This window comes from Morone saxatilis, unplaced genomic scaffold (genome assembly GCF_004916995.1).
Source record: "Morone saxatilis isolate NCDOM2014 unplaced genomic scaffold, NCSU_SB_2.0 Contig3, whole genome shotgun sequence".
NCBI lineage: Eukaryota > Metazoa > Chordata > Actinopteri > Moronidae > Morone > Morone saxatilis.
The window spans coordinates 21,597,197-21,622,047 of NW_023339873.1; the positions used below are offsets into that span (position 1 = coordinate 21,597,197).

Sequence of the window (24,851 nt, forward strand, 5' to 3'; positions counted from 1 at the left end):
GAGGTCTTGCTGTATTAGTCAAGACTGAGAGGGCGGAACACAAAAGGAAACCCTTTTCTTTAACCCATGATGGGTTACAGCAAGCTGTGTCTGTTACTGCTGCTGAGCAGCTACACGTTGGCTCGTAAGTAGGGGTCTGTTGTACGCCACCTTAAATGCTTTTTAATAAATGATGTTGTGAGGAAGCCGCTGTATACAGGCCTGTCTCTCAGCAGACACTTTGATTTAAAGTACAGGTTTTACTAATAACCTTAAGAATGTTTGATTCAAATGCCACAGTAAGCTCTGACCCTGTGACAGAGTTATTTTAGTTTGGTATATTTTATAAGTTTGTATTTGTATTTTGTTTTTCATTTCTGTTTTCTATTCAGTTTAATTTGTTTCCAGAGATGGCTTGCTTATTTCAATTTAACTTTTAGAAATCTTTAGTATTAGTTTAGTTTTTATTAGTTTCATGACTATTTTTTTTTTAAAATATTATAAGGGGGGTATTTTTCAGGGGAATGATTTAAGAGGTTCAGAATAGGTATTACAGTGCAAACACATTTACTCACAGTCATTCACACACATCCTAGTTCTGCATCTAGAGAACTGAAAGACATTTCCTGTAGTTCTTTTTTATTTCAGTTGTAATTTTGTAAGTACCACGGCATTGCTTTCAGGTAGTCTTTAATCTTAATGTTTACTACTGTCCTTACATACAGTATAGTACATAGTCCTGGTTAAAAAAACAGACATAGTGTGTAAACATGTACAGATATTTGATGAACGTGTTTTTATTAACCAGCAGTTCAACATTCATAAATTCAGTGTATGTGTTTTTAAAGTATTAATTGGCATTCAATCAGTAAGAGAAAAATAAAAGAGGAAGAACAGCAAAAAAAAGTCACCCCAACACACCAATTCTGCTGTGTATCTTGCTCTCATAAAAAATGTAAAATTGAGACTGTGCTCTAATTTTAAGTCACATGGTACTTAATTAACATCTACCAAACACTATATTATTAAGGAAGCTTGGTTTTTAAGGCATATATATACACAGAAAGTAGTTTTTCTCTCTCTATTGGATTACAGGGATGTTATTTATGGGCAGAAAGCCAGTTCTCTCAAACCTTTTTATGCAGTATATCATTCTGCATTAGAATTTATTACTGTAGTAGTTTACTAAGGACACACCAAAAAACTGGCTTGCCAGCTCTGTCAACTAGGAACAACAACACTTGTATTTATTTATTTAATTATAAAGCTATGGTGCAAACCCTTTATTTGCTATTTATTGTTCTGTTGTTATCTTATCTCTCTTATTCTAGCCATGTATTCTTCTTTAATGCTACCTCCTAGCTTCTCTGATGTTTTTAGCGTGTCTGCTCTTATTTTATGTTTGCACCTCAGCACCACAGTAAATGAGGGTTCCCTCAATGTCTTTTACAGGGATTTAAATAAAACAATGATGAATTTATTGTATATATTACATGCTTGTAAGCAGTCACTCATTGTGAGTTTGAATAAATGCCTAGCCCCAAGCTTGTAAAATAGCAGTAATGTAATTTTGCTGTGTGTGTTTTTCCTTGCTACAGCTGCTGGAAATAACCCAAAAGAAACTCAACAGAATTAGATATTCTTTTTTCCGCTTGAAATTCTAATCAATAATGTCTATTAACCTATGATCCCTCACTCTGTTTTGTTTTTCAGAAAACGCCAATGACAATAATGAACAAACTCAAACATGTCTGTGTAAGTTGCCATGTACTCATCACTTACATTCACATTAAATGTTACTTAATCAACAAAACCATGCAACCTCCAAAATCATTTTCTAGAGATCGTAAATGGGTTGTTTTCATTAGTACTATTTGGGTTAAAAAAAGAATGATGCAAAACACTTTACACAAACTGATGTGATTCCAAACTCTGGACTTTGTCAGTTCCTGTGAGGGGCTCAACAGTGTATGCACCTGGAAAGAGCTGAGTGTGTATGTGCATAGGGTAGATAGAGGGGTGGTATTGTTGCAAACAGACACATTGACCTGCTAACAGATCGATGGTGGCTGTGCTAACACATGACCTGTTTTCTGGAGATAGCAGCAGGAGCTGATGGACTCTTGTTCCATGCTGATCCAGTACAATAGCTGTTGTTCACTGTTTTGGGAACATTTAGCTGCTGGCTAGGTCCAAGGGTCTGCTGCCAAGTGATGATGTGGAACCTTGACTGCGAACTTATAATACAGGAGGAACAGAACGATCCTATAGGTTTAATTTAGGAACATGAAATTATTTGATCAGAGCTGTGGACATAAAGGAATCACTATAACCCTATGATACCATTATCTTCTTGCAGTGGCATCCAGATTCAAGGCCTATAAGAAATATGTGTACCAGTACACCACAGAGAGCAGAAATGGTGTGGTGGGCACTGCCAACCTGAGGAACGGCCCTAAAGTCTCCTGTCAGGTACATGACCGTTCATGTGTCCCACTTTCAGTTCACTTGATAACAGAATGTTCTTATCTGAGGTCCCCCCAACCATGTCTGCTGTCACATACCTTTTAGCTCGAGATCGAAGTCCCTCAGACGTGCAGATTCATCATGCACACCAGGGAGTGCGCTCTCAGCGAGGTGTCGGTCATTGATCCGCAGGGCGAGCCAGTCTACAGGCAGGCCCCCGGCTCTGAGGCCTTCCAGGTGGCTATGGAAAAGTCAGTGCAAAACATTCACAAACCACATGCAATAACAAATCTCTTTTGTCAGTTTAATCTGAGCCTGAGGCCCTATGAGCAGATTGCTATTAGCTGTTCCAAAGTCTGGAAACAGCTAACTCTGTCCAAAGGTAACAAAATACTCTCACCCGCACCTCTAAAACTTCATGTTCTCACTGTTAATTTGCCAGGTAACCAATGGGGACTCCAGGAATCCCCCTGCACCCAGGACAAGAAATAGTCCCACACATAACTAACAAATTGTTTGTAATGATATTTGTATGGATTAAACAAACAAGATTATTATTATTATCTTTAGACAACCAAGCTAGCTGTTTCCCCCCCATTTCCAGTTTTTATGCTAAGCTAAGCTAACTAGCAGCTGGCTCAAGCCTCATTGTTGAGTGGACATGAGTATGGTAACTATTGTATCATCCAAGTCCCTATAAGAAAGTGAATAAGCGTATTCTCAAAAGTGTCAGACTTCCTTTAAAGGACTAGTGTGTAGGATTTAGTGGCATCTAGTGGTAAAGTTGGAGCCTTCCAAGCACTTAGCATAGTGAAACTATAGTAGTTGCAAAAGACCCCGTTTGGTTTGTCCATTCTGGGTTACTGTACAAACTTAGTGGTTCAACATGGTGGACATGGATGGCCATAAAAAAATCTCATTGTAACCACTGTAACAAAACAATTCTTATTTTCAGGTGATTATACACTAATGAAGACTAATATTATATTCCATTTCTGACAATAGATCTTCCTCAATGTTACACACTATACCTTTAAACTCTGCACAAGTTTAACCTCAGTCTGAGGCCCTATAGGGTAGGTTGCTGTTCCAAAGTCTGGAAATGGGGAAACAGCTAGACTGGCTCTGTCCAGGGGAACAAAATGCTCCTCCCAGCTAAGAAATAGTCCTCCAATTGCAACCACTGATTACAATCTGCAATTTCACCTTCAGTCTATTACTATAAGTGATAGTTTTTTTCTTCATCCAGGAACCCTCTGAAGTTCACTGTGGAGGAAGTCACCAGTGTCCAGCTTTACCCCGAGACGGACGAGCCGGTCAACATCCTCAACATCAAGAGAGGAATCATTTCAGCACTCATGGTGCCTGTCATGGATGAAGATCAGAACAGCCTCATGGTTAGTATCATCCCACAACCCAAAGTGGCTTTGGCCAAAATAAATAATAGATGATACATAGATAACGATAGATAGATAGATGATGATTAGTAGATAGAATAGATCAGATAAGACTAGAATAGATAAGATAGATAGATAGATGATAGATAATGTAATTTATTAATCCCACAATGGGAAATTCACTTGTCACAGCAACAAGAAAATAAGAGAATATTTATTCGTATTTACTTATTTAAGTAGCGGTACTCACTGTAAATAAGTTTTACTAAAATAAAACATGTAGATAAAAGTAAAATATGTTTTTTTTCTTTTTTTAACCTGTAGTGAGGTATGATAATGCTAACCTTAACCCATAATGGTGTAACTCTTTAATCAATCAGACTGTATTTGTATAGCAGTTTTCATAAAAACAAAATGTTACTTCCACCCCTTTATAATGAACCAGAAAGGCACAACTGGAGGATTGGTAGATGAAGATGGATTATATTAGATGTAAATGTGATTGCCTGTGAGAAGTTAAAGCAGAAGTGAATGCACAATGCACACTGTTTTTTTCTTTTCTTTTTCAGAGCACAGTGCACGGCCAGTGTTTAACAGACTACAAGGAGAATGTTAGGAAGGATATCGCCACAGATGTGACACTGTCCAGAGATCTGTCCCTGTGCGACCAGTTCAACAGCAGGGAACTGGCCAACAGCCCCCTGGCCCTGCTGCAAAAACTAGTGAGACATTATTGCCTACCTCTGTAGCCTCTGACTAGATAAATCCTGCCTAATACCATGTGATTGTGGGATGAAGGGGCCTTTGCCTGAAGAATTCCAAGACAAAGTGGGGGATGGGTTAGGGTTAGGTTATAATATAATAATCATAGTCTTCAGTAGAAAGAAAGATGGGAAACAACCTCTTGAAAGTGCCAGGGAACCATTTGAAAGTACAAGAGTTCAGTTCTTGACACTATAATCTCTGCAAACCTTAAATGGGAAAGCAATGTTTACAAAATCTTAGTGTGATTATACTTCCCGTTGAAGGTCAGAAGATTTCAATGGGTGCTGTGGTCCAGTTGTTTTAGGTCCAGCTGTCAAAGTGTGTTGACTCTCTTTATCAGTTTATTTTGGAAGCGTGACTACTACTGAAACAAATGCATTAGGGCAGTGGTTATGTGGAAGGCTGATATAACAAAAATATTACAGGAAAGAAAAAACATATTTAAAATGACATTTAAGCAATCTCAGTTTATTGTCATTCCAAATTTGGAAGTTCTTTGTTCATATTATGTTTTTAAATTAATGTTTGTCATTAAAGAAAAAGCTGAGATTCCTCCGCATACCACTAGAGGGAACTTGTGTACCACCCATCATACTTGTACCACAGTTTGAGAACCAGAGCATTAGAATTACTGTTTACTCTACACTGAATTCCTCTCTTCAGTTTATAAAGTGAACATTGTTAGGGATTATTGATTATCCTCTTTGAAGAGATGTCCTCTGTATGGAGGTATAGACACCTCTGTTGTATATAGAGGCTGTTTGCCTCTTGAATGGTAACCCTTAGCATGTTATGGTATATTTGGTTTTAAGGTTGTGGTTTTCTTTTAAATTATTTGTGGTATTTTCTGCATTTTAATATTTTAAGGTCATTTGACTTTCTTCTGCTTTAGTTTTAAGCTTTTCTGTTTATGATATTTTGTGTATTTTGTTTGATTCATATATTACTATGTTCAAGTTCTGTCGGTCCTTCACTAAGGCAAGTTCCTAACAGCATAGTGGCAATAAGGTTAGTCAGTCAACTATTACACTGCTGTTACACTAAGATAGAAACCCCACTGATGTTGCATTAAGAGACAATGGGAAATAGAAAATAACTGGCTCTGCCTGTCTGGCCAATCATTGTATATGAAATGTACAGTCTACATTATTTCAAAATATTTTCCTATTTCAGTCTATAATTTCTGTATAAATAAACATTTAAATAAAATGAACATTTCATTTTTGTTTCCAGCATAAACCCATGTCAAAGCTGATCACAAGCACTCAAGACTGCAACTACCAGTTTGATAACAAGGGAAAGCACATCACGACAGCCATGTGCACAGAAAAACACATCTACTTGCCCTTCTCCCATGAGTAAGTCAGCATCTGAGTGCACATTTCTGTCTGTGTGTAGTGCACTGTCATGCCTTTTGCATCACCTTCTGATGTGCCCTGCAGGGACAATGGAATATCATCGGTGGTGACCCAGGAGCTCAGCTTTCAAAGCTCCAAAAGGATTAACAACAGAGTATTTGGTGAGTGATCTTGTCAAGCGTCTGCTGTGCCTGATGTGTAGTTTACATCACTTATTGGGAAAATCACTGCTAAATATGTGTGTACACAGATGTGGACCTCAGCCAGAGCAAGCCACTCCACTTTGAAGACCCTGATGATAAAGCTCCAGTCCAGACAAAGGACACAGTTCTGAGCATCCTGAGCGACCTCGTGGCTTTGGCAGGCACAGATCAGGGTCAAAAGAGGACGAGCCTTTTCCACAAGCTGGTGTCTAACATGCGTGTTCTGAGGAACGAAACCCTGAGCCAGGCGGTCACTGAGATGTTGGATGTGTCAGGATGGCTCACCTGGCAGGCCCTGTTCCAGTGTGGAACCCCGGAGTGCACCAGCGCCATCCTCCAGACAATATGGACCATTGATGGGGTCTCACTAGAGGTTGATGCTCTGGTCTATGGGCTGAGTCTGCAGGGTAACCCTGATGCCGCACGTGTCCGAGATATGCTCAGCATGGCTCAGTATAAACAGAGCAAGGCTATCATGTATGCTCTAGCCAACACAGTCAAGAAGTAAGTAAAATAGGTATTTTTGGCCTTAATGGGTACCTATTATGCTTTTCCTTAGTTTATGTCATGGATATGTTACAATGTTGGATGTTGATATTAGTGTCAAATAATGAGGTAAATATATGTAAAAGCAATTCCTATGAGCAAATATATATATATATAGAGAGAGATGAAAATTAACATAATAGGTCCACCTAAAAAAACAGACTGACAGTTAAGACACATTTTTGTTTTTAAAGATTACTATACAAAAAAACTTTTATGTCCTATTTTGGCCAATTGGTAACTTACTTACTACAGGTGACCACTGGAGGGAAACATAACTTTTAATACAATGTTAATCCAAAACCGAGCATCTCGTTATGTCTTCTCTGTCTCTGGTCCACAGGTTCCATAAAGGAGAGGTTACTCCAGTGGTCAGAGATGTGTCAGAGTTCATGGAAACACTCTTGAATGACTGCTCAGGAGAAATCGTTGATACTGAGTCTGAGTTTCCCACTGACCCTGAAGAGAGGTCCTTCCTCGTACTGAGGGTACTGATATTCATTCATGCATCAGTTACTGTATTTCTGGATTCTGTAATGAGTCAGGGAATCTGGCTGTCCCAAATTAACACTTTTTTTCTCATCTCCAGGTTGTTGGTGTCATGGGTCAAGCCATCCAAGCTGTCAGCCCCAGCCTGATTTCCTCTATCTTGCGGTGTGCTAAGAAAACAGACATTCCATTATCAAACCAAAAGGCAGCTATACAGGCCTTTAGGTTGATGGATATTAATGATGAGGTACAATTACTCACACACACATTTGTTACACAGTGTTATTGTAGGATGCTAATTACGATAGCATATGTTGTAGGATTTAATTGACTTTTTAAGAAATTCACAAACAACCAGCCAAAGCAGTAATTTATGGTTTGGTTGACCACAGGTCAGAAACGTTCTCCTGGAGGTGTACCAGGATGCTCAGAGCCCTGTTGAAAAACGTGTAGCAGCCTACCTGATTCTGATGAAGAACCCAGACCAAGCCCTGGTTAGAGACATTGTCAACAACTTGGACAACATGAGGGACGAACAGCTCAAGAGCTTTGTGGTGTCCCACCTGAAGAACATCCGTAACTCAGACAAGCCACAAATGCATGAGTGAGTAATTTGTCAGCAATAGCTAATATTAGCTAGTTATTTAGCTGTACAATAAATAAGTAGTTTAGTTGCCAAATAGAGGTACATTTTTCTTTCTTGTCTTAGCACACTTAAATGTATACTTTTGTGATAAAATTATAGAAAATGATGACGTATAAATATAATATTGCATGCTACCCATCAAACTGCAGACAGACAGAGCTAGCAGCTAACCTAGCTGGTGAAATAAATTAATACAACTCGCAGCTAGCTGTGCAATAAATGAGTAGTTTATAGTCCCCAAATAGAGGTTAATTTTACTTTCTTGTCTTAGTACATTCAAAGGTATTTTTTTTTTTAAATAATAGACAATTATGACATACAAGTGCAATATCGTATGCTATCCACCAAACCACAGACAGACAAAGCTAGTGGCTAGCTAGCTGATGAGAAGCTGTTGAAAAGATTCCAATAACTAGCAGCTAAAGAGTCACATGTTTTTGAATTTGAAACAGAGCTAAAAGTAGAGTGAATATTGGTCTTACATTTATTAGGTGAAAAATAATTAGAGATAATGCTAATGTTGTGATGTTTCTGCTTGACATGGGAATCTTGCTTATCAGTTAGACATAGCAATTTTATAAGTTGATAAAATGTTAGCGTTGTGGGTTTCATCTCCCCCCAAGTGGCCAAAAATCAATTAAATCAATCAGAAATATGCTCTTTAGTATAATATTTACCTTAACTATTAGGGAATCAAATTGAGTCAAGGTTAGCATGTAGAATGAGTAAAGACAATGTGTTTCAAACATTAGGGGTCATGGGAAATGAGAGGACAAAAACCTTTCCTACAACCTCTTTTCAATTTGAGAGTGAAAATAGTTTTGTAGTTTAATGTTTTGGCACTGTGTCATCATACTAACATTTCTTTATTCTCTTTACTAAAGACTCAGGGACTACATTGAGTTGGCCTTGATAGACCAGGTATCACCCACAAACAAGGTATTTGATGGCATGTCACAAAACTACAAAACAGACTCTCCCTTGGGCTCAGTACAGAGCAACATCATCTTTGATGCCACAAACACCTTACCTAAGGAAGTGATGCTGGAGACCACACTAAAGGTTTTTGACTACAACTATGACATCTTTGAGGTACGTTTTTCATAACATATTTGTTAATCCACACAAATTCAATTTTAAAAGATTTTTAAAAATTCAAAATCTCCCCCTTCAAGGTTGGTGTTGAGGGAACAGGATTTGAACCAACTATTGATGCTCTCTTTGGAGAAAAGGGTTTCTTCCCAGACTCCATCTCCAAAGTTATGTACTGGGCAGGTGATAAAGCCCAGATGCTTAGAGATGTTTTGGACAGGATTACCCCCAAAAGAGACAGAATGAAGAGACAGGTAAAATTATTGTTGGACACATCATACAAAATCTGCTTGTTTATGCCACCACATGACTAAAACCCTGCCTCTCCAAATTGCACTTGCACATGGCTAGGAACTAAAACATGCTCTTGTCATGTCTCTCCAGGTCCCACAGGATCTTCTGAAAGATATCACAAACAATGTCCAGAAGCTTATGGATGACGTGCGTTTCTCTCCAGCCCCAGAAGCAATTGCCTATCTTCGACTTCTGGGAAATGAAATAGGATACATGAAGACCAGCGAAATGAGAAAGATGGTTGAGACTCTGTCCATGTACTACCATGTTTTCATCAGAATACTGCCTGTCAAGGTCAGATCTGTTGTTTTGTGACATAAATTTTGCAAAAGAAAAAAACAGAAAAACATTTTTACATCTGTCAAGGTAGTGGCACAGCGCTTTGCCAAAGTACAAACTTTTAAAAGTTATATAATGGACTAAAAGTCTGCAGCTATGCTAGGATCTCTGCGATGCTGTACTTAGGCACAGTGGTGTTTTGAGCTGAATGTAGGTGCTCTCTGATGTAGGTAATGTGAACTGCGATCAACATCTTGAATGCTAACATTGGCTAATTAGTAGCATGAGTTTAGCAGGCATTTGGTCAAAAACCAAAGTACTCAACAAACTCAAATGTGACCTGATGATGTCAATTGGGGAATGGTCACAGGCTTCATAAAGTCATCTGAAGACCATAAATGTCTACACAAATATCATAGCAATCCATCCACATGCTCATCTCGACCAAAGTGATGGACTGAACAACTGACCCTAGAGAACATCACTACCTTGGCTAAAATCAAGCAGTTAACATTAATGTTAATGATTAGACAATCTTTTGTATTCATTTTGACCGGATTTTATAGCCATTTACAAATGCCACAATTTGATAGTGGATTTCCGTGATTTCAGTAGCCATGGTTTAAAGAGATTTCCGACTGTAAGTGATATATTTATACAACCTAATTTTCTCTCCAACAGGCCTTTTTTGCATTGACATCTAGCACTGAAAATGAAGTCTTTGCCCACTACATCTTCATGGAGAATGCCTTTTCTCTACCCACTGCCTCTGGCTTCCCTCTGAAGTTCTCACTGGCTGGTGTGTTTGCACCTGGTGCCAAAGGAGGTCTGACTCACTCCAAAGCTGACGTAAAGGTAAGTTAGCTTCTCTTATTCTTAGTTTACATGTCAAATAAAATGATTATGTGTATGTTCCCTTGGAATTGCTGCTGTGTTCTTCTCATTGCAGGGTGACTTGTCCTTCATGCCTTCAGTTGGGCTAGAATTCATCACCCAAATGGGTGTGCACATTCCAGACTACGTGGAGGCTGGGCTTGAGATGCACACAAATATGTACCACGAGAGTTCCCTCAAAGCTAAGGTCACCATGAGCAGAAACCAGATGAAACTGTCCATCCCTGCTCCTAAGTCCAACACTCAGTTGCTCAGTGTTAGGTCAGTGGCTCCTGCTTTATGTTACACAAAACACTTTGCAACACAGGGGTTGCCAGTGTCATACTGTGCTGATCTCTCTCGCTGCTTCATAACTCTCCTCTCTCTTTTTGAAATACAGTAACAAGCTGCTGTCAATCTCCTCCGGTCAAACAAAAATAGTGCCGTCCCTGGTGGAAGATCGGACTGACTCAACTGACTGCCAGCCTCTATTCAGTGGTCTGAAATTCTGCACAATAGTGCGTTACTCTAATGCTACTTCCTTGGACCAGGCCCCATATTACCCCCTGACTGGAGAAACCAGGTAGGAGGAAGACACATAAGCAAATCTAACCTGAAACCCATTGATGAAATCTTTTTGATTTCATTTTTTTATTAAGTACTTTCTATAGCTAATAGCTTTAAAATAGTTACTGTAATGGGTTAATATTTTAATTAATTTGCTAATGCAGTACTCTATTATTTGAACTAACCAGATTAAAGAGCCAGCGAGCCAGATTTAATGAAACCTGTGTTGTTTTCTCAGGTTTGCGGTTGAAATCCAGCCCACAGGGGAAGTTTCAGAGTACACTGCCACCATCACTGACGAAACGCTGAAAGAGGGTAAAAAGGGTCGTCATAAAGTAGAGACTCTGAAGCTAACCCTGAAGGCAGAAGGTACTGTTATAAGATAATATTTTTGTGTGTTTGTGCCCTTTTAAATGTGTATGGGCCAGCCCCGTATGTTTAGGAAATACATCCATATTGGACAATACCACACCTCACAATTTAGATCCAGATCAGATCCAACGCTGAGAGCCAGTTCAGGCTGTACTTTATGTGGTGAGGTTGTGGAGGTTCGGGTGGAGAATGATGACGTTTTTATTAATAGTAACTACAATATTTTCCTAATCTTAACCAAGGGTATTAGTTACCTAACCATGGAATTTCCCCATTGTGGGACTATTAAAGGAATATCTTATAACCATACCTTATGCAGATATAATAGATAGCAAATTTTAAGAAAGTAGCCAATGGATGTAAAGTAATATATGTGTAATAATATTACTTAGGATGTTGATATGGACACGTCTTAATGTATCTTGAAGCCACCAGTTGCCACTGTTTCTGGAGACACTGACACTAACCAATGGGTTTAATTTCTGCTGTTACTAGGTGATGATTCAACAGAGGCCACTGCGTCTCTGAAATATAACCGCAACAAGAACATTCTCACCACTGAGGTTGTCATTCCCAACTATGATGTGGAAGCAGGCATCAAGCTGGCTGTAACTGACAGTGATGCCAAAGAAAGTAAGATGCGAGGTATCACCATTGATGTCACCAACAGGAACATCCCACAGCTGACGCTTGTTGGACGCACAAGGTGCATAGTTCTACACACAAACCCTTAATCCTACTTAATGATAGATAACGCTGATGTTTCAGCTGTGCTGCCTGCTTTCTTGACACTATTTCTGACTAACCGACATGTCCTTGTTTTAAATGTAGACTTGACATGATGAAGGATGCCATGCTGCAACTCCAGATAGTCATTCCCTCTCTGAAAACTGATGCCTCTGTCACTGCAACCCTGAAGAAAGATGAAGATGTGGTCATGGACTTAGAGACAGTCATCAACCTCTCTGAGACATCCTACCAACAGAAAGCTTCCCTCAAATACGGTAATTGTCAGCCATCACTCACTTCTTCCACATAAACGGCAAATTCACTCATTTGTATATTTGTGTGTGCATTTGGATTGTCTCCCTACAGACGATGACAAGGTTCAACTGGAACTGAAATCGGACCTGAATTCAGAAATCCAGAAACTGATCCCAAATGTAGAGGATCATCACAGGGAGCTGCAACAGCTCATCGATCATATCCTGGACCAGAAAGTTGCAAAGACTGATATGAAACTGCGTCACATTGTTATTAAAGGAATTGAGGTAACGCTTTGACATTCAACATTATTACCTTAAGGGCCATCCATACCAAGAACAATAACTATAACAATAATAATGTGAGAATCCATAAAATAAATTTTAGGGCGGGGGCAAACAAACTTCAGAGACCCCATTAGCACAAAAAACAGTTTGGCAGCATATCTTCACAATCCCAGATTTATTCATTTTTAAACTTAAAGTCTTCAGCCCCAACCAATGCTCATTCAAGTGAAATGACTTGAGTTATGTATGTACTTTTTATTTATCAGACTTAATGCACCTCCCTCTGCAGCCACATAAGGGTTTATAATTTTTTTTCCACAGCAGTTACCCTTTCATTCAAGATTTTTTTCCATGACATGATCCTTAAAAAGCCTATGGCATAAACTGCCATAATTCTTGAAAATATTGTGTAGTTGTTTCCAAATTTAGATGATACGTGCACATATCAACTATGGAATTTTGACTGTATGTGGTGCTACAGGAACATGACCATAACTCAGTAAGTCTAACTCCTGTACACAGCAAAATTCACATTTTTACTCTACAAAAATCATCATGATTCTTTATCACTATGTGTATTTCGAACCCAGATCCAGGTGTGGGCTACCTACTTTTCTGTTGGTACATTGAGTAATTCAGAGGATTGTGCAGCATTTGCAGAAGTGTGCAGTCTCTGAACGCTTTCGAGCTTTACAATATTTGTTTGAAGTAACATGTAATGTTATCTTTATGTCACCCTGAAGGCATGTAATATATGGCTGGATAAACTGACAGCAAGAATCCCGGCCCTTGCAAACCTCCGAAGTAAGAGGAGCATCTCAGATCTCACCTTGCCAGCCCTGCCAGAGAAACTGTTTCTGCAGTCGTAAGTGTTTAATATAGAGTTTAACAATGTTTGCTTTCAAATATTGCTCCACATAAACTGTAAATCAACAGTTCAACCATACTTGTTTGCTGATATTTTTCACAGACAAAGTTTAAAATTGAAACCATTTTTTTTTTTTTACCTCAACAGTGACAGCTTGTTCCGATACCAGTTCAACAAGGACAAGATGGCCATCTCACTTCCTCTTCCACTTGGAGGCAAAAAAACAGACGAACTGAACATTCCAGCTCTGTCTATTCCTCTCATAGATTTACCACAGATAGGCCTGTATATACCTGGCAAAAACTATCCAATACCCTCATTTACTATACCGCCTTCTTTGGATTTCACTGTCCCTCTTCTTGGACTGGCTGAAGCCTCCACCAAGATCAACAGCAACTTCTACAGCTGGGAAGGCTCCATCACTGGGGGCAACAACACTGTTGATGCCCCCAGTTACATTGCACAATACAGGGCCATTGCCCAATCACCGTTCAACCTACTGTCATACAAACTTGAAGGTAAACATCTTAAAACAGAAATTCTTGATAGTTGAATAATGGCAAGGGTTTCGTTATATTTCACTCAGAGAATGACAGTTTTTAAGACTCCATTTTTAAAGTCAAAATGTAGTGTTTTTTTGTTAAATTGAACTTCTAATGAGGTGTAGCAACTAATGTTTCGACATAAAGCACAAATACTAATAATAGTATTATTTCTTTCCGTTTCAAGGAACTGGGATGTTGTCAGGAAGAGCTGACGATAATCTCAAGTACCTTCTGAATAGTTCCTTCAGCCACAGCCTCATTGGTACAAGCTTCAGTGTGTCAGAAATGTTCAGAGTATCAAACAAAGTTCATGCAAGAGCTAACTATAGGATTGAAGCCTCCAGTCCAGTAGGTCTGCAAGCCTCTCTTTACTACTCTGCTCAGTCAACTTCCACTCTAGATTCAAATGAAGTCTCAGGAGATGGCACCGTGGATGGATTGCTTAAAATGGGTTCATTCTACACCAATACCTCCTACACCCACAGCTACAACGTCCTTCCACTAGATAGACAAGGAAGAGGAGAGTCTACCCTACAATTCAACTCACCGTTCATCCAAGTTCACAACATAATCCACGGAGTCTACGCAAATTCTGAGTTAAACATTGTGTCCAAAACCAATGCCCAGAATGACATCCTCAGGCATGTGGCAGAGCTCAAGTATAAAGATGCACAACTTACCCTAAAGTGCAATGCTGTTGCAACAGCCATGGATAAATCCTTCAATAACAAAGTTGAGCTTGGTGTGTCCAGTGATATGGCCATCCTCAGAATTGAGTCACAGGCTGATGATGACACAAATAGGGCATACTCACTTATAACAGGATCCATGGATTCAAATGGACTTGAGGTAAACTCTGAAGGTTCCCTCATTTTTGACACTGGTCATCGTGGATTGCACAAAGCTTCTGTTATGGTTGGTAGAAATGGTCTGACCACAAGTGGAACTAACAGCATTCAGTGCAGCCCTGTCACAGTGGAGAATGTCTTTAATGGTGCTATAGACAACAATGGAGCAACACTGTCCTCCACGACCAAAGCGATGGCTGAGGAGAGCAGAGGAGAGCTGAGCATTGAGGGTAAAATCACAGATGCGGAAGCCTCTTTGTATGGTGTCCTCAAGGGCCATGCATACGACGCAACCACAAGAAACAACATGAATGTTGTACTGAACCGAAGGGCTCTGACCTTCACTAGCAACACCATGGGAACATTGAAGCAGATGAATACAGAAAATAGCCACACACTGAGGCTCACTCTGTGGACCCTGGCCCTCCACTCCAAGACTAACAATGTCATCTGTGAAGATGTTTATTACACGCAAGACACCAAGGTTGATATGAAGCCATTTGTTATGTCATTTGATATGACAAATGACCTCAAGTTTTATGATGTCAGTTTACACAATGAAGGCCACATGAAGCTTGAGCCAATTAAAGTGGATCTGAGTGGTACTATGAAGGGAGATTATGGAGAAGAACACAACATTAAAAATACCTATGAACTCAACTATGATGATATGGCTGGTACAATGAAATACAGCATGTCTGGAAATGTAATGGACGCCCAGCTCAGTCACAACTGTGAACTTGAGTTTGCTGGACTTTCCTTCAAGTCAAACTGCGAAGCACGAATAAATTCTGAGCCTCTACGTTTTGACAGCACCATTCGCACCATGGCACTGCCTTTCAGCCTCACTGTTGATGGACTTGTAAATAGTGATGGAGAAATTAATCTAGACGGGAAGCACACCGGACAGCTGTACAGCAAGTTGTTGGTTACAGCTGAGCCCCTAGCTCTTGCTTACTCACATGACAGCCGGGTGTCAACCACACATATGCTCCCAAGTGGGGAATCTTCCACTAATTTAGACAACAAATTTGATGGTCTCCTGACACCAAGTGACCAATCTCTGACGTGGAAAGTAAAATCTAAACTGAACAACCATGCTTATAACCAGGACATCAGTACTTACAATAATCCTGAGAAGATTGGATTTGAGTTTTCAGGAGTAATGTTAACAGACATTTTCAGCAAATTCAACACATACAAGAGAACACTACCAGAAATACAAGAATTCAGTATGGCTGGTGTCCTTAAGTATGACAAGAACAGTGACTGTCATATCATTGAGATCCCATTCATTGAGAGCTTTCCTGCTGCTTTTAAGCAGCTCAAGAACACACTTGTACAAGCCTTAGAATCACTTCAACAGTACATCGACAATTTAGATATTAATCAGCTAATCATTAACTTTAGAACCAAGTTAGATCAGCTACCAATGCAAGTGAGGGACTTCATGGAAAAAATTGACTTGGAGAACAAAATTAATCAAGTAAAAGCAAAACTTGATTATGTGATGAATGAGTTTTCTGTAACAATGGATGACTTGGAGGTTGCAATGAACAACTTAAGGAATAACTTGGAAAATACAGTGATGGACATTGCCACCAAATTTAGAGACCTCATCCTAACAGTCAAAGACTATGTCAAGGGAGGACACCTTGCCGACAAGATAACAAATGTACTTTCACAGATTGAAAAACAGGTTTGGGCCTTTGATAAGAAGTATGAAATCAAGCAGTCACTTGTCAAAGCGCTTGATGCCATCGAGGACATCATCAGACAGATTGATTTAGAGAAGCTCACAGAAAGCAGTGCTGCATGGCTGCGAGAGCTTGATTCCAAGTATTTAATCTTAGAAAAAATCAAAGACAAACTGTCTGAAATGAAACAGGTCATTGAGAACTTTGACATCAGCATATTTTTCCAAGATGTAAAGAATTATCTTCTCTCAGTTGATTTGGCTATGTATGTTGAGCGGCTATCATATAAAATCCCGTCCTCAGAAATAGCAGAAGTGATGGAATCTATGCATGATGTAATTGTCAACTGGATTGATGAATATGAAATACCCCAAAAACTCAATACAGTGTATTTTTACATCAGGGATCAACTTCTAAAATATGATCTTGATGATAAATTTAAAGATTTAATGGATCAGGTAGTGATTCTCATCAAAGAGTTCAAAATTGATGAGACTGTGCAGGCAATGGTAGATGGTCTGAAATCTATCAACTTTGAATTTGTTTATGATAAAATTATGCAACTTCTGCATAAAGTGACAAGCCAGCTCAAAGCTATTGACTTTAAGAAAATCATTGATGACCTTAATGAGCACATTTCTTCAATGCTTAAGTCAATGAAGGAATTTGACTACAGTGCATTTGTTGATGAGACCAACAAGAAGATTGCTGAACTAACAAGATATATCAATGAGCAGATCAAAACATATGAGATTGTGCAAAAAATTGAGGCAGTTAGGGAATTTTTCAGAGAGATCCAAAATTCTATCTTCACTTACTTGGACGGACTCAAAAACACAAAGGTGGCTGACGCGCTAAAGAAACTGAAAAATGTGATTGACACTACATTTTACAATGACATCAAGTTGAAAGTGAAGGATATCCTTGACGACATTAGACAAAGAATCCTTTACATGGATATCAGAGATGAAATGTACATTTACCTCCAAAGAGCAAGTGAGTCCTATAGCAATATAGTAGCCTACATTTCTGCACAGTTTAACCGACTGATCGAGAAGATCAAAAAAGTGGCGATGGACATCGAGATCATCAGCCAGATGAAGCAAACTGTAGACAGAATTTTGGCTGCACTGAAAAGAGCTGAGATTGAAGTTCCCACTTTTATGGTACCCCTCACTGATCTTGTCATTCCAACATTTACAATCAACCTGAACAAACTGCAGGAGATCAACATCCCGGCCCAAATTTTAGTCCCGGAGTTTACCATCCTCAAGTCCTATAGAATTCCTCCCTTTACCATAGACTTTGATGAGATCAAAGCAAAAATAGTTTCAATCATAGATGACATCAAAGAATTTGAGATCCAAACGCCTGATCCTGAGGAAATCTTTGGTGACCTAAAAGTTCTCTACCTAGCTGAACTTCCAGATCTCACCTTCCCAGAAATAACTCTTTCAGAAATAAAGTTTCCAGCCATCAGCATCCCCAAATTAAATCTGAATGACTTTGAAATTACAATGCTTCCAATTCCAGAGATCAAATTGCCTGAGGTTCCCAGTGACATTTGTATCCCAGTTTTTGGCAAACTCCATGGTGAATTTAGAGTGAACTCCCCGCACTACACCTTTGTAACTACAGGGAAGATTGAGAACTCAACATCAACACCAAAAAACCCACAGTTTACAGCAACTGTTACTTCTCATGCCAAATCACCTATTGAGGCCCTTGAATATACCTTTGAAGCCACTGCACAGGTGGAAGCTCCTAGAATGAAGAAGTTGCTATTCACAGAAACAGTGAAAGCTACTCATATGGCCTTCTCCATTGATCATGAAGGATCCTTGACATTCACTGGCAACTCTGCTGAGGCTTCTGCTAAGACTTCTACCAAGGCTACAACCCAAATGTACACAGCAGACTTGGTCAATAGTATGGCACTTACATTGAAGAGTGGAATCTCTGCAGCCATAGACACAACCTATGACCATAACTTGGACATCCCATTAATTGAAACTTCAAGTCAGGCATCAATGAAACAAAATATAGCAGCCACAGTGGAATCTGGCCGAATTATTGTGACCAGTGAAACTACAGGTAATGGAAAGTGGTCCATTCAAGACTATTCTGATGAGGGTATGCACAAAAGCAATGTAGAATTCAACATCAATTTTAGTACTGCCAAGTTAACTTTTGTGGGAGAAACAGACTGTAAGGCCTTGAAATCGAAGCAGACACTGACTGCTGAATCAGTGATCTTAAGCCATATCACTGTTGAAGCAAGATGTGAAACTGAAGGTCCATCTGTCAAGAAGAGTGTTGTGGTTTTAAATGGAGAGGCTCATATTGGGGACTTGAAAATTGCATTGACAGCCTCTCATGATGCTGAATTCACTGGAAGTCTGACTGGATCCATGGCTAACTCACTGGAATTTATGATCCATCCATTTGAAATTGTGCTCGATGTAAAGAATAAAGTAAACTCAAAGATTTTCTTCCCCTTGAAACTGACTGGTAAGGTAGATCTCCAGCAGGATTATGGTGTTGAACTAAACTCTGAGAAGCAGCGTGCTTGTTGGTTTGCTTTGGCAAGATTCAACCAGTACAAGTACAATCACAACTTCACAGCAGAAAACAATGAAATGGACATCTTCTTTCACTCATCGGCAAATGGAGAGGCTAATCTGGACTTTTTGACTATTCCTCTCTCTATCCCAGAGATAACAGTACCTTATCTCAAAATTAAATCCCCTGAGGTCAGAGACTTCTCTCTGTGGGAACATGCTAGATTCAAAACCCTTCTTACCACTCCTCAACAGTCCTTTGATATGAACCTGAAGCTTCATTACTACAAAAACCCTGATGCGCACAGCTTTGAATTATACCTTGAGCCAATCTATAGTGTAATCAGTGCTAATGCCAACATCATCCAGGCTCAATTTGAACAATGTAGAGACAAAGTAGTTGCACTTCTAAAAGATTCATACAACCAAGCAAAGTCACAATATATTAAACACAAAATTGACACTTCTAGCCTGCCTCCTAGAATCTTCACTGTCCCTGGATACAAAATTCCAATGTTAAATATTGAGGTTTCTGCTTTCAGGGCTGAGATGCCAGCCTTTAGCTACTTTGTTCCCAAGGAAGTCAGTACACCAAGCTTCAAGGTTCCAGCACTGGGTTTCTCTGTGCCATCCTACACCCTTGTGCTACCATCTTTGGAGTTACCTGTCATCCATCTTCCAGAAACGTTAAGTGAAATAAAGCTGCCCACTTTCACACTACCAGTCATTCAGAACAACATTACGATCCCAGCCATGGGTAACATAACTTGTGACTTCTCCTTCAAATCCACTGTGATTACCTTAAATGCTAATGCTGGCCTTTACAACCAGTCTGACATTGTTGCTCGGTTCGGCGCTTCCTCAACATCTGTGTTTGACATTTTCAATGGGAAAATTGATGGCACCACCAGTTTGACAAGAAAGAGAGGAATAAAACTGGCCACCACAGTGTCCCTGGAGCATAACAATGTGGAAGCAAACCATGAATGCGCTGTTAGTCTCACCAAAAGGAGCATGGAAGCTTCTGTAGCCAACACTGCAAAAATCAATCTACCCTTCCTCAATCTAGAATTAAATCAGGAACTCACTGGAAATACCAAGAGCAAACCAAATGTTGCTTCCAAGAAAAAAATAAAATACATTTTTAACATTCCTCTGATTCTGTCTGTAGGCAAGGGAAACCTTGATATGAACTGGGCACTGGAAGCACTGGACACCTATCTGTCACTGGAGACCTCTACCCAAGGAAAGTCAGACATAACAATAATGGACAGTTATAACTTTGTTGGAGATATAGAAAATGAGGCGAGTTTCTACTTGAATGCCAATAGCCTGCGTTCAACAATCAAGACTGCTTTAAACTCAAACATTGACAAACAAGAGAAACAAAAACGAAGCTCAAACAGCAACATCTTACAGTATGACTTGAATAAGAACTTGGCTCTCGAGGTCACCTTGCGGCGTTTGTTTGCAACAGTTGACTACACAAGCAATAACAATGTCGACATTGCATCTTTCAACACAAATGGAAAGCACATTATTAAAGGAGAACTAGATTTTGTTCCTTTAACAACCTTCACGACTACATTGAACATTGATGCAAGTCAGCCAAGTAGTTTGGGTCATGCTGAACTCATTCAGAACATCAACCTTGCCATCAGCTCAGCAAAGCAGTCGTTCACCTGGAGTGCTAAGGAACAGTTGGCATCTCTTATCCATGCTTGTGATTTACTTGTGTCCAATGATGAATCTGAAGTACGAATGGACTTGACTGGATCAGTGGAAGGCCACCTAGCATTCTTGAAGTCAGTTAAGCTTCCTGTATATCAGAAAACCCTCTGGGATGTGCTCAAGTTTGATCAGGTCACAAATATGGACAACTTACAATTCCTTAACATCTCTTCCAGTATTGTATACACAAAGACAATGGATGGCCAGGAGTATACAATTCTATCTGAACAATTTAAAAACACTATTATTAGCATCCCTGAGCTTAGCATTGCAGTGCCTTCTTGGTTAAAAGAAATTCCACAGTCCTTGAGGAACATAGATATGCGATTTGAAAACCTTGATGTCCCTGATCATCTCACACTTCCCCCTGTAATCTCAGTTCCAGCCTTTGATGTGCCATTTACCAACTTACACGTGGAACCCTTTACAGTTGATCCTAAGAATCTTAATATCCCTAAGGTGATCACAACCACAGCCTTTGAAATAATGCTGCCTGGCTTGCCAATAATGTCAGTGCCCAGTTATGATGTTACAACAGAGCATATACGGGAGAAAATGTCATTCCTTTCATTGAATATGCCACAATATGAAATCACAGTCTCATCATTCACACTACCAACATCCTTTACCATTGGAGAGCACACAATCAGCCTAAATGAAATCACAAGCCAGATTTCAAACTTTGAACTCCCAACCATTGTCATCCCAGAGCAGAAAATTGAAATCCCTGAAATGTTCCTACATCTGCCTTTAAGTGTGTTTATCCCAACTTTTGGAGCCCTCAGTGGAACTCTGAAGGTTATATCCCCTATTTATAATATGTCAACAATTGCCAACCTGTCGAAAAAGGACTCTGACCTTGTAACTTCACTGAATTCCCTCTGTGTTTCTACCATGATCTTTTTGGAATACGACTTCTCTGGTAAGACTGGCACACACGCTACATTGCTTTATTTGATAAGACAATTTAGTGAATTACTATATCCATGACATTGCATCTTAATATAACATTTAATTTTGCTTATTTCCACTCAGCCAGTGCAACCATTGGATTTGATAATGGAGTAATCGATATAGATGCAAAGGGAAAATTGATTCACAATGATGTAGACGTCGACTGGCAACATATTTTGGCACGAAACCTGAGGTGAGTGTGTTCAGTATATTGTGTGCTTCTTCAATTTGTAATTATATTGGAAATCTGGATTTATCTTCTTATTTTCTTCATTTAATATATGGAAGGTCAAGTCTGCCACTAAAAAATTAATACATTAAAAGTTGATATATCTATATATGCTCATGGTAGTCAATATTATGAGATAGAAAATCAGAATAATTAGATAAAGATATGACAAGTTTAAATGGGAGACCAGAGACCTTTTGGCTTAGGGTTGAAGTTATTGGCCAAGACATTCAGGTTAGTAGAGCTTTTTGCGCTACTCTGATCCTTGGAGGACTTGTTGGTGTTGTTACAAGCTAATGTACGTAAGACTGCCCTTGGTTGATTAGGATGACGGATGGATGTACTGTACTTTTTTTCTCAGGATAAAGCGCCAAACACCCCTGGCTGAGTCAATGAAAGTTTTTTTAACCCAAAGGCTGAGTTCTCACTAATGGGTCAATCAAAGATGCACATGAACTAACAACTGTTTCTCTGTTTTAGGGAATATCGTCACACTCTTAATGTTGATGTCACCAGCCGAACATTTTTTGATGTGATCTTTCGCTTCGCTTCCCGCAAAGATGGCATCACTGCATCTATGTCTTCCCCATCATCTGGTTTCCTTGGATTGCATCTTCAGCGGAAGTCTGCAACACAGTTGTATGGAAAACTGTTCAGTCGCTACCAGGTAAGACACGCTTTAAGCTCTTTTATTTGCATGTATTTGTCAAAAGCAAACAATTTTTAAACCTTGATGTTATATGTAGTGCAACTTGACACTGTTCTAACTATTATTACTCTAAATTTCTTCTCTCAACTTCAGTCTACTCCTGAAAAGGATACTGATGTTTTCATTGCCAAAGCAACACTTCGAAACGCTCAGAAGTTGATCTTACAGACGTCTTGGAATTGGGACTTTTTCCATGATTTGATTGAAGGAACCAAGGACAGGATTCCTGCTATGACCGATGCTGTGCTTGTGTTCATTAACAAGTATCACACAGCCCACTTTGGCTTTGATCTCAACCGGGGCGGCATAAAGCTTAAAAACACAGTTTCCAATGTCATAGAGAGAGCCTATCATGAGGCTCCCATGTCTTTTAACACACTGCAGAATTCAATCAGTCATGTTGTGGATCAAGGAAAAGACATGTACAGAAAGGTTTCTGACAGCTTGATGTCCATGAGAATGCAGAATGTTATAGACGGGTTGGCTCGTGAGGTTAGGCAAGTCTTGAAATGGAGTGAAGACAAGATTAAGGCCTTGCTAGATGCAGTCAGACATTTTTTGAGTGACACAAAGTTTACGGTGCCCGGATCTGAAGAGAAGCTGTCGAGCCTGGAGATGATCCAGCGAGCCCGTCGGTCTGTATCAAGAGCCACTGACAGGGCGATCCAAAGGTTTGTCAGTCTAATGGAGAAGATTTCTACATACATCAGGGAAACAAAGTTCACCATACCTGGAACTAATGTTGTTGTTAATGGCAATAACTTCTTGGATGATCTGAATGCTTCCACAAGATTTATTTATGATCAGCTAAAACTTACTGTGCGCAAGGTGTTTGAATTGCTTCACAAGTCAGTTAATGACCTCGCTCAGGTGATTGCTGAAAAAGGTGAGAATTCCCTCACCTACATACAAGATGAAAATGTGAAAATTGCTTCACAAGTTGATGCCATCCATGCAGAGATTTTGCAGTCTTCAAAACAACATCTTGAGGAGGCAAAGAGATTTGTGGCTGAGTATAAAGACCTCACCAAACTGAAGATTCAAGAGACTTATAATGCTTTAAATGTGGAGCGTGTAAATGACGATATCAAGGGTCTTACCAGTATTTTGCAGTCTCATATCTACAAAATAGTTAATGAAAGTGTAGACCTAATGAGAACGACTTCCCAGAATTCAGCACCGTACATTAAAGTGAGCAGTAAAAAGATGGACATAGAAATCTCTCTACCCTTCCTTTGGAAGTCTTTCAGCGAATGGCCAAAGCAAAATACGCACTGAATCATGCCTCTCTTGATGAAGTGCTTTCATTATGACTGACCGAATATATGTCTTTGTGAAAAAAATTTAGTTTGATGGCATTAAAAATGTCTTTAAAAGTACATACAAGTTATTCTTATGAGATTTCTTTAAATTTGACAATTTTTAAAATTATGATACACCAATGTTTTGCATGTAAGTCAGATTGTATTCAATTAAACAGTACTGAATACTATTTTTTGTGTTTGTCATGCTGTCTCAACATTTCTTTATTAAATCAAGAGATCAGAAACCTTTGGATATCTTTGATGTCTAGAACTATTGTTGTTATAAGCAAAGGAAAAAGCTTGTCTTAAAAAAGTGGTGAGACATTGAGTGATACATAATTTCAAATATATGAGATTTTGTAATTTCAAAGTCACTGATTTTGAACAATATACTGTACATATCAGAACAGATTTAGTTTTTACTTCATTGGCTGTTATGAACAAGGCTGTGTGGCAAGTGCTTTATGCAATATGATCAGACTTTGTTTGGTAATATACACTCAAATATAATATTTAATTTCTTTTAATTTAATCAATATAATATACACCACTAAAACACACATATCAACTGACATGATAGAAGTGGTAGAAACTACTTAAGTACTGTTTAATTATTTTGAGCTAATTTGCAATTAGTTCTTCTTGCAACAACATTTCAGGTGATATTGTACTTTCACAACGATGCATCAATATTAATAATCTAACAATGTAACAACCTAATAATATCATACAACCAACAAAGAACCAGTGCTTTTATTGTAAGTATGTTTGCTTATAATACATGTGGTCTCAATCTCTAGTTTCATTC

General features: G+C 39.1%; 1 protein-coding gene across 1 annotated transcript; it reads left to right on the forward strand.

Moving 5' to 3' along the window:
* Positions 1 to 40: 40 nt before the first annotated feature.
* Positions 41 to 24,211, forward strand: apoba (apolipoprotein Ba). Its single transcript, XM_035674665.1, has 28 exons — positions 41 to 124; positions 1,693 to 1,734; positions 2,339 to 2,451; positions 2,551 to 2,696; positions 3,695 to 3,842; positions 4,412 to 4,564; positions 5,841 to 5,965; positions 6,050 to 6,126; positions 6,216 to 6,672; positions 7,058 to 7,202; positions 7,304 to 7,450; positions 7,596 to 7,807; positions 8,734 to 8,941; positions 9,025 to 9,195; positions 9,326 to 9,529; positions 10,196 to 10,369; positions 10,464 to 10,669; positions 10,788 to 10,970; positions 11,193 to 11,323; positions 11,822 to 12,032; positions 12,158 to 12,330; positions 12,422 to 12,597; positions 13,341 to 13,462; positions 13,613 to 13,983; positions 14,195 to 21,769; positions 21,883 to 21,994; positions 22,511 to 22,697; positions 22,833 to 24,211. The coding sequence occupies exons 1-28, from the start codon at positions 67 to 69 to the stop codon at positions 24,015 to 24,017; spliced, it is 13,212 nt and encodes a 4,403-aa protein (XP_035530558.1). The 5' UTR covers positions 41 to 66; the 3' UTR covers positions 24,018 to 24,211.
* Positions 24,212 to 24,851: the final 640 nt, after the last annotated feature.

Coding starts and splice junctions, on each gene's coding strand:
- apoba (XM_035674665.1), top strand. CDS start 67: ATGATGGGTTACAGCAAGCTGTGTCTGTTACTGCTGCTGAGCAGCTAC. Junction 7,808..8,733: donor GACAAGCCACAAATGCATGA/GTGAGTAATTTG, acceptor TCTTTACTAAAG/ACTCAGGGACTACATTGAGT. Junction 12,331..12,421: donor GAAAGCTTCCCTCAAATACG/GTAATTGTCAGC, acceptor GTCTCCCTACAG/ACGATGACAAGGTTCAACTG.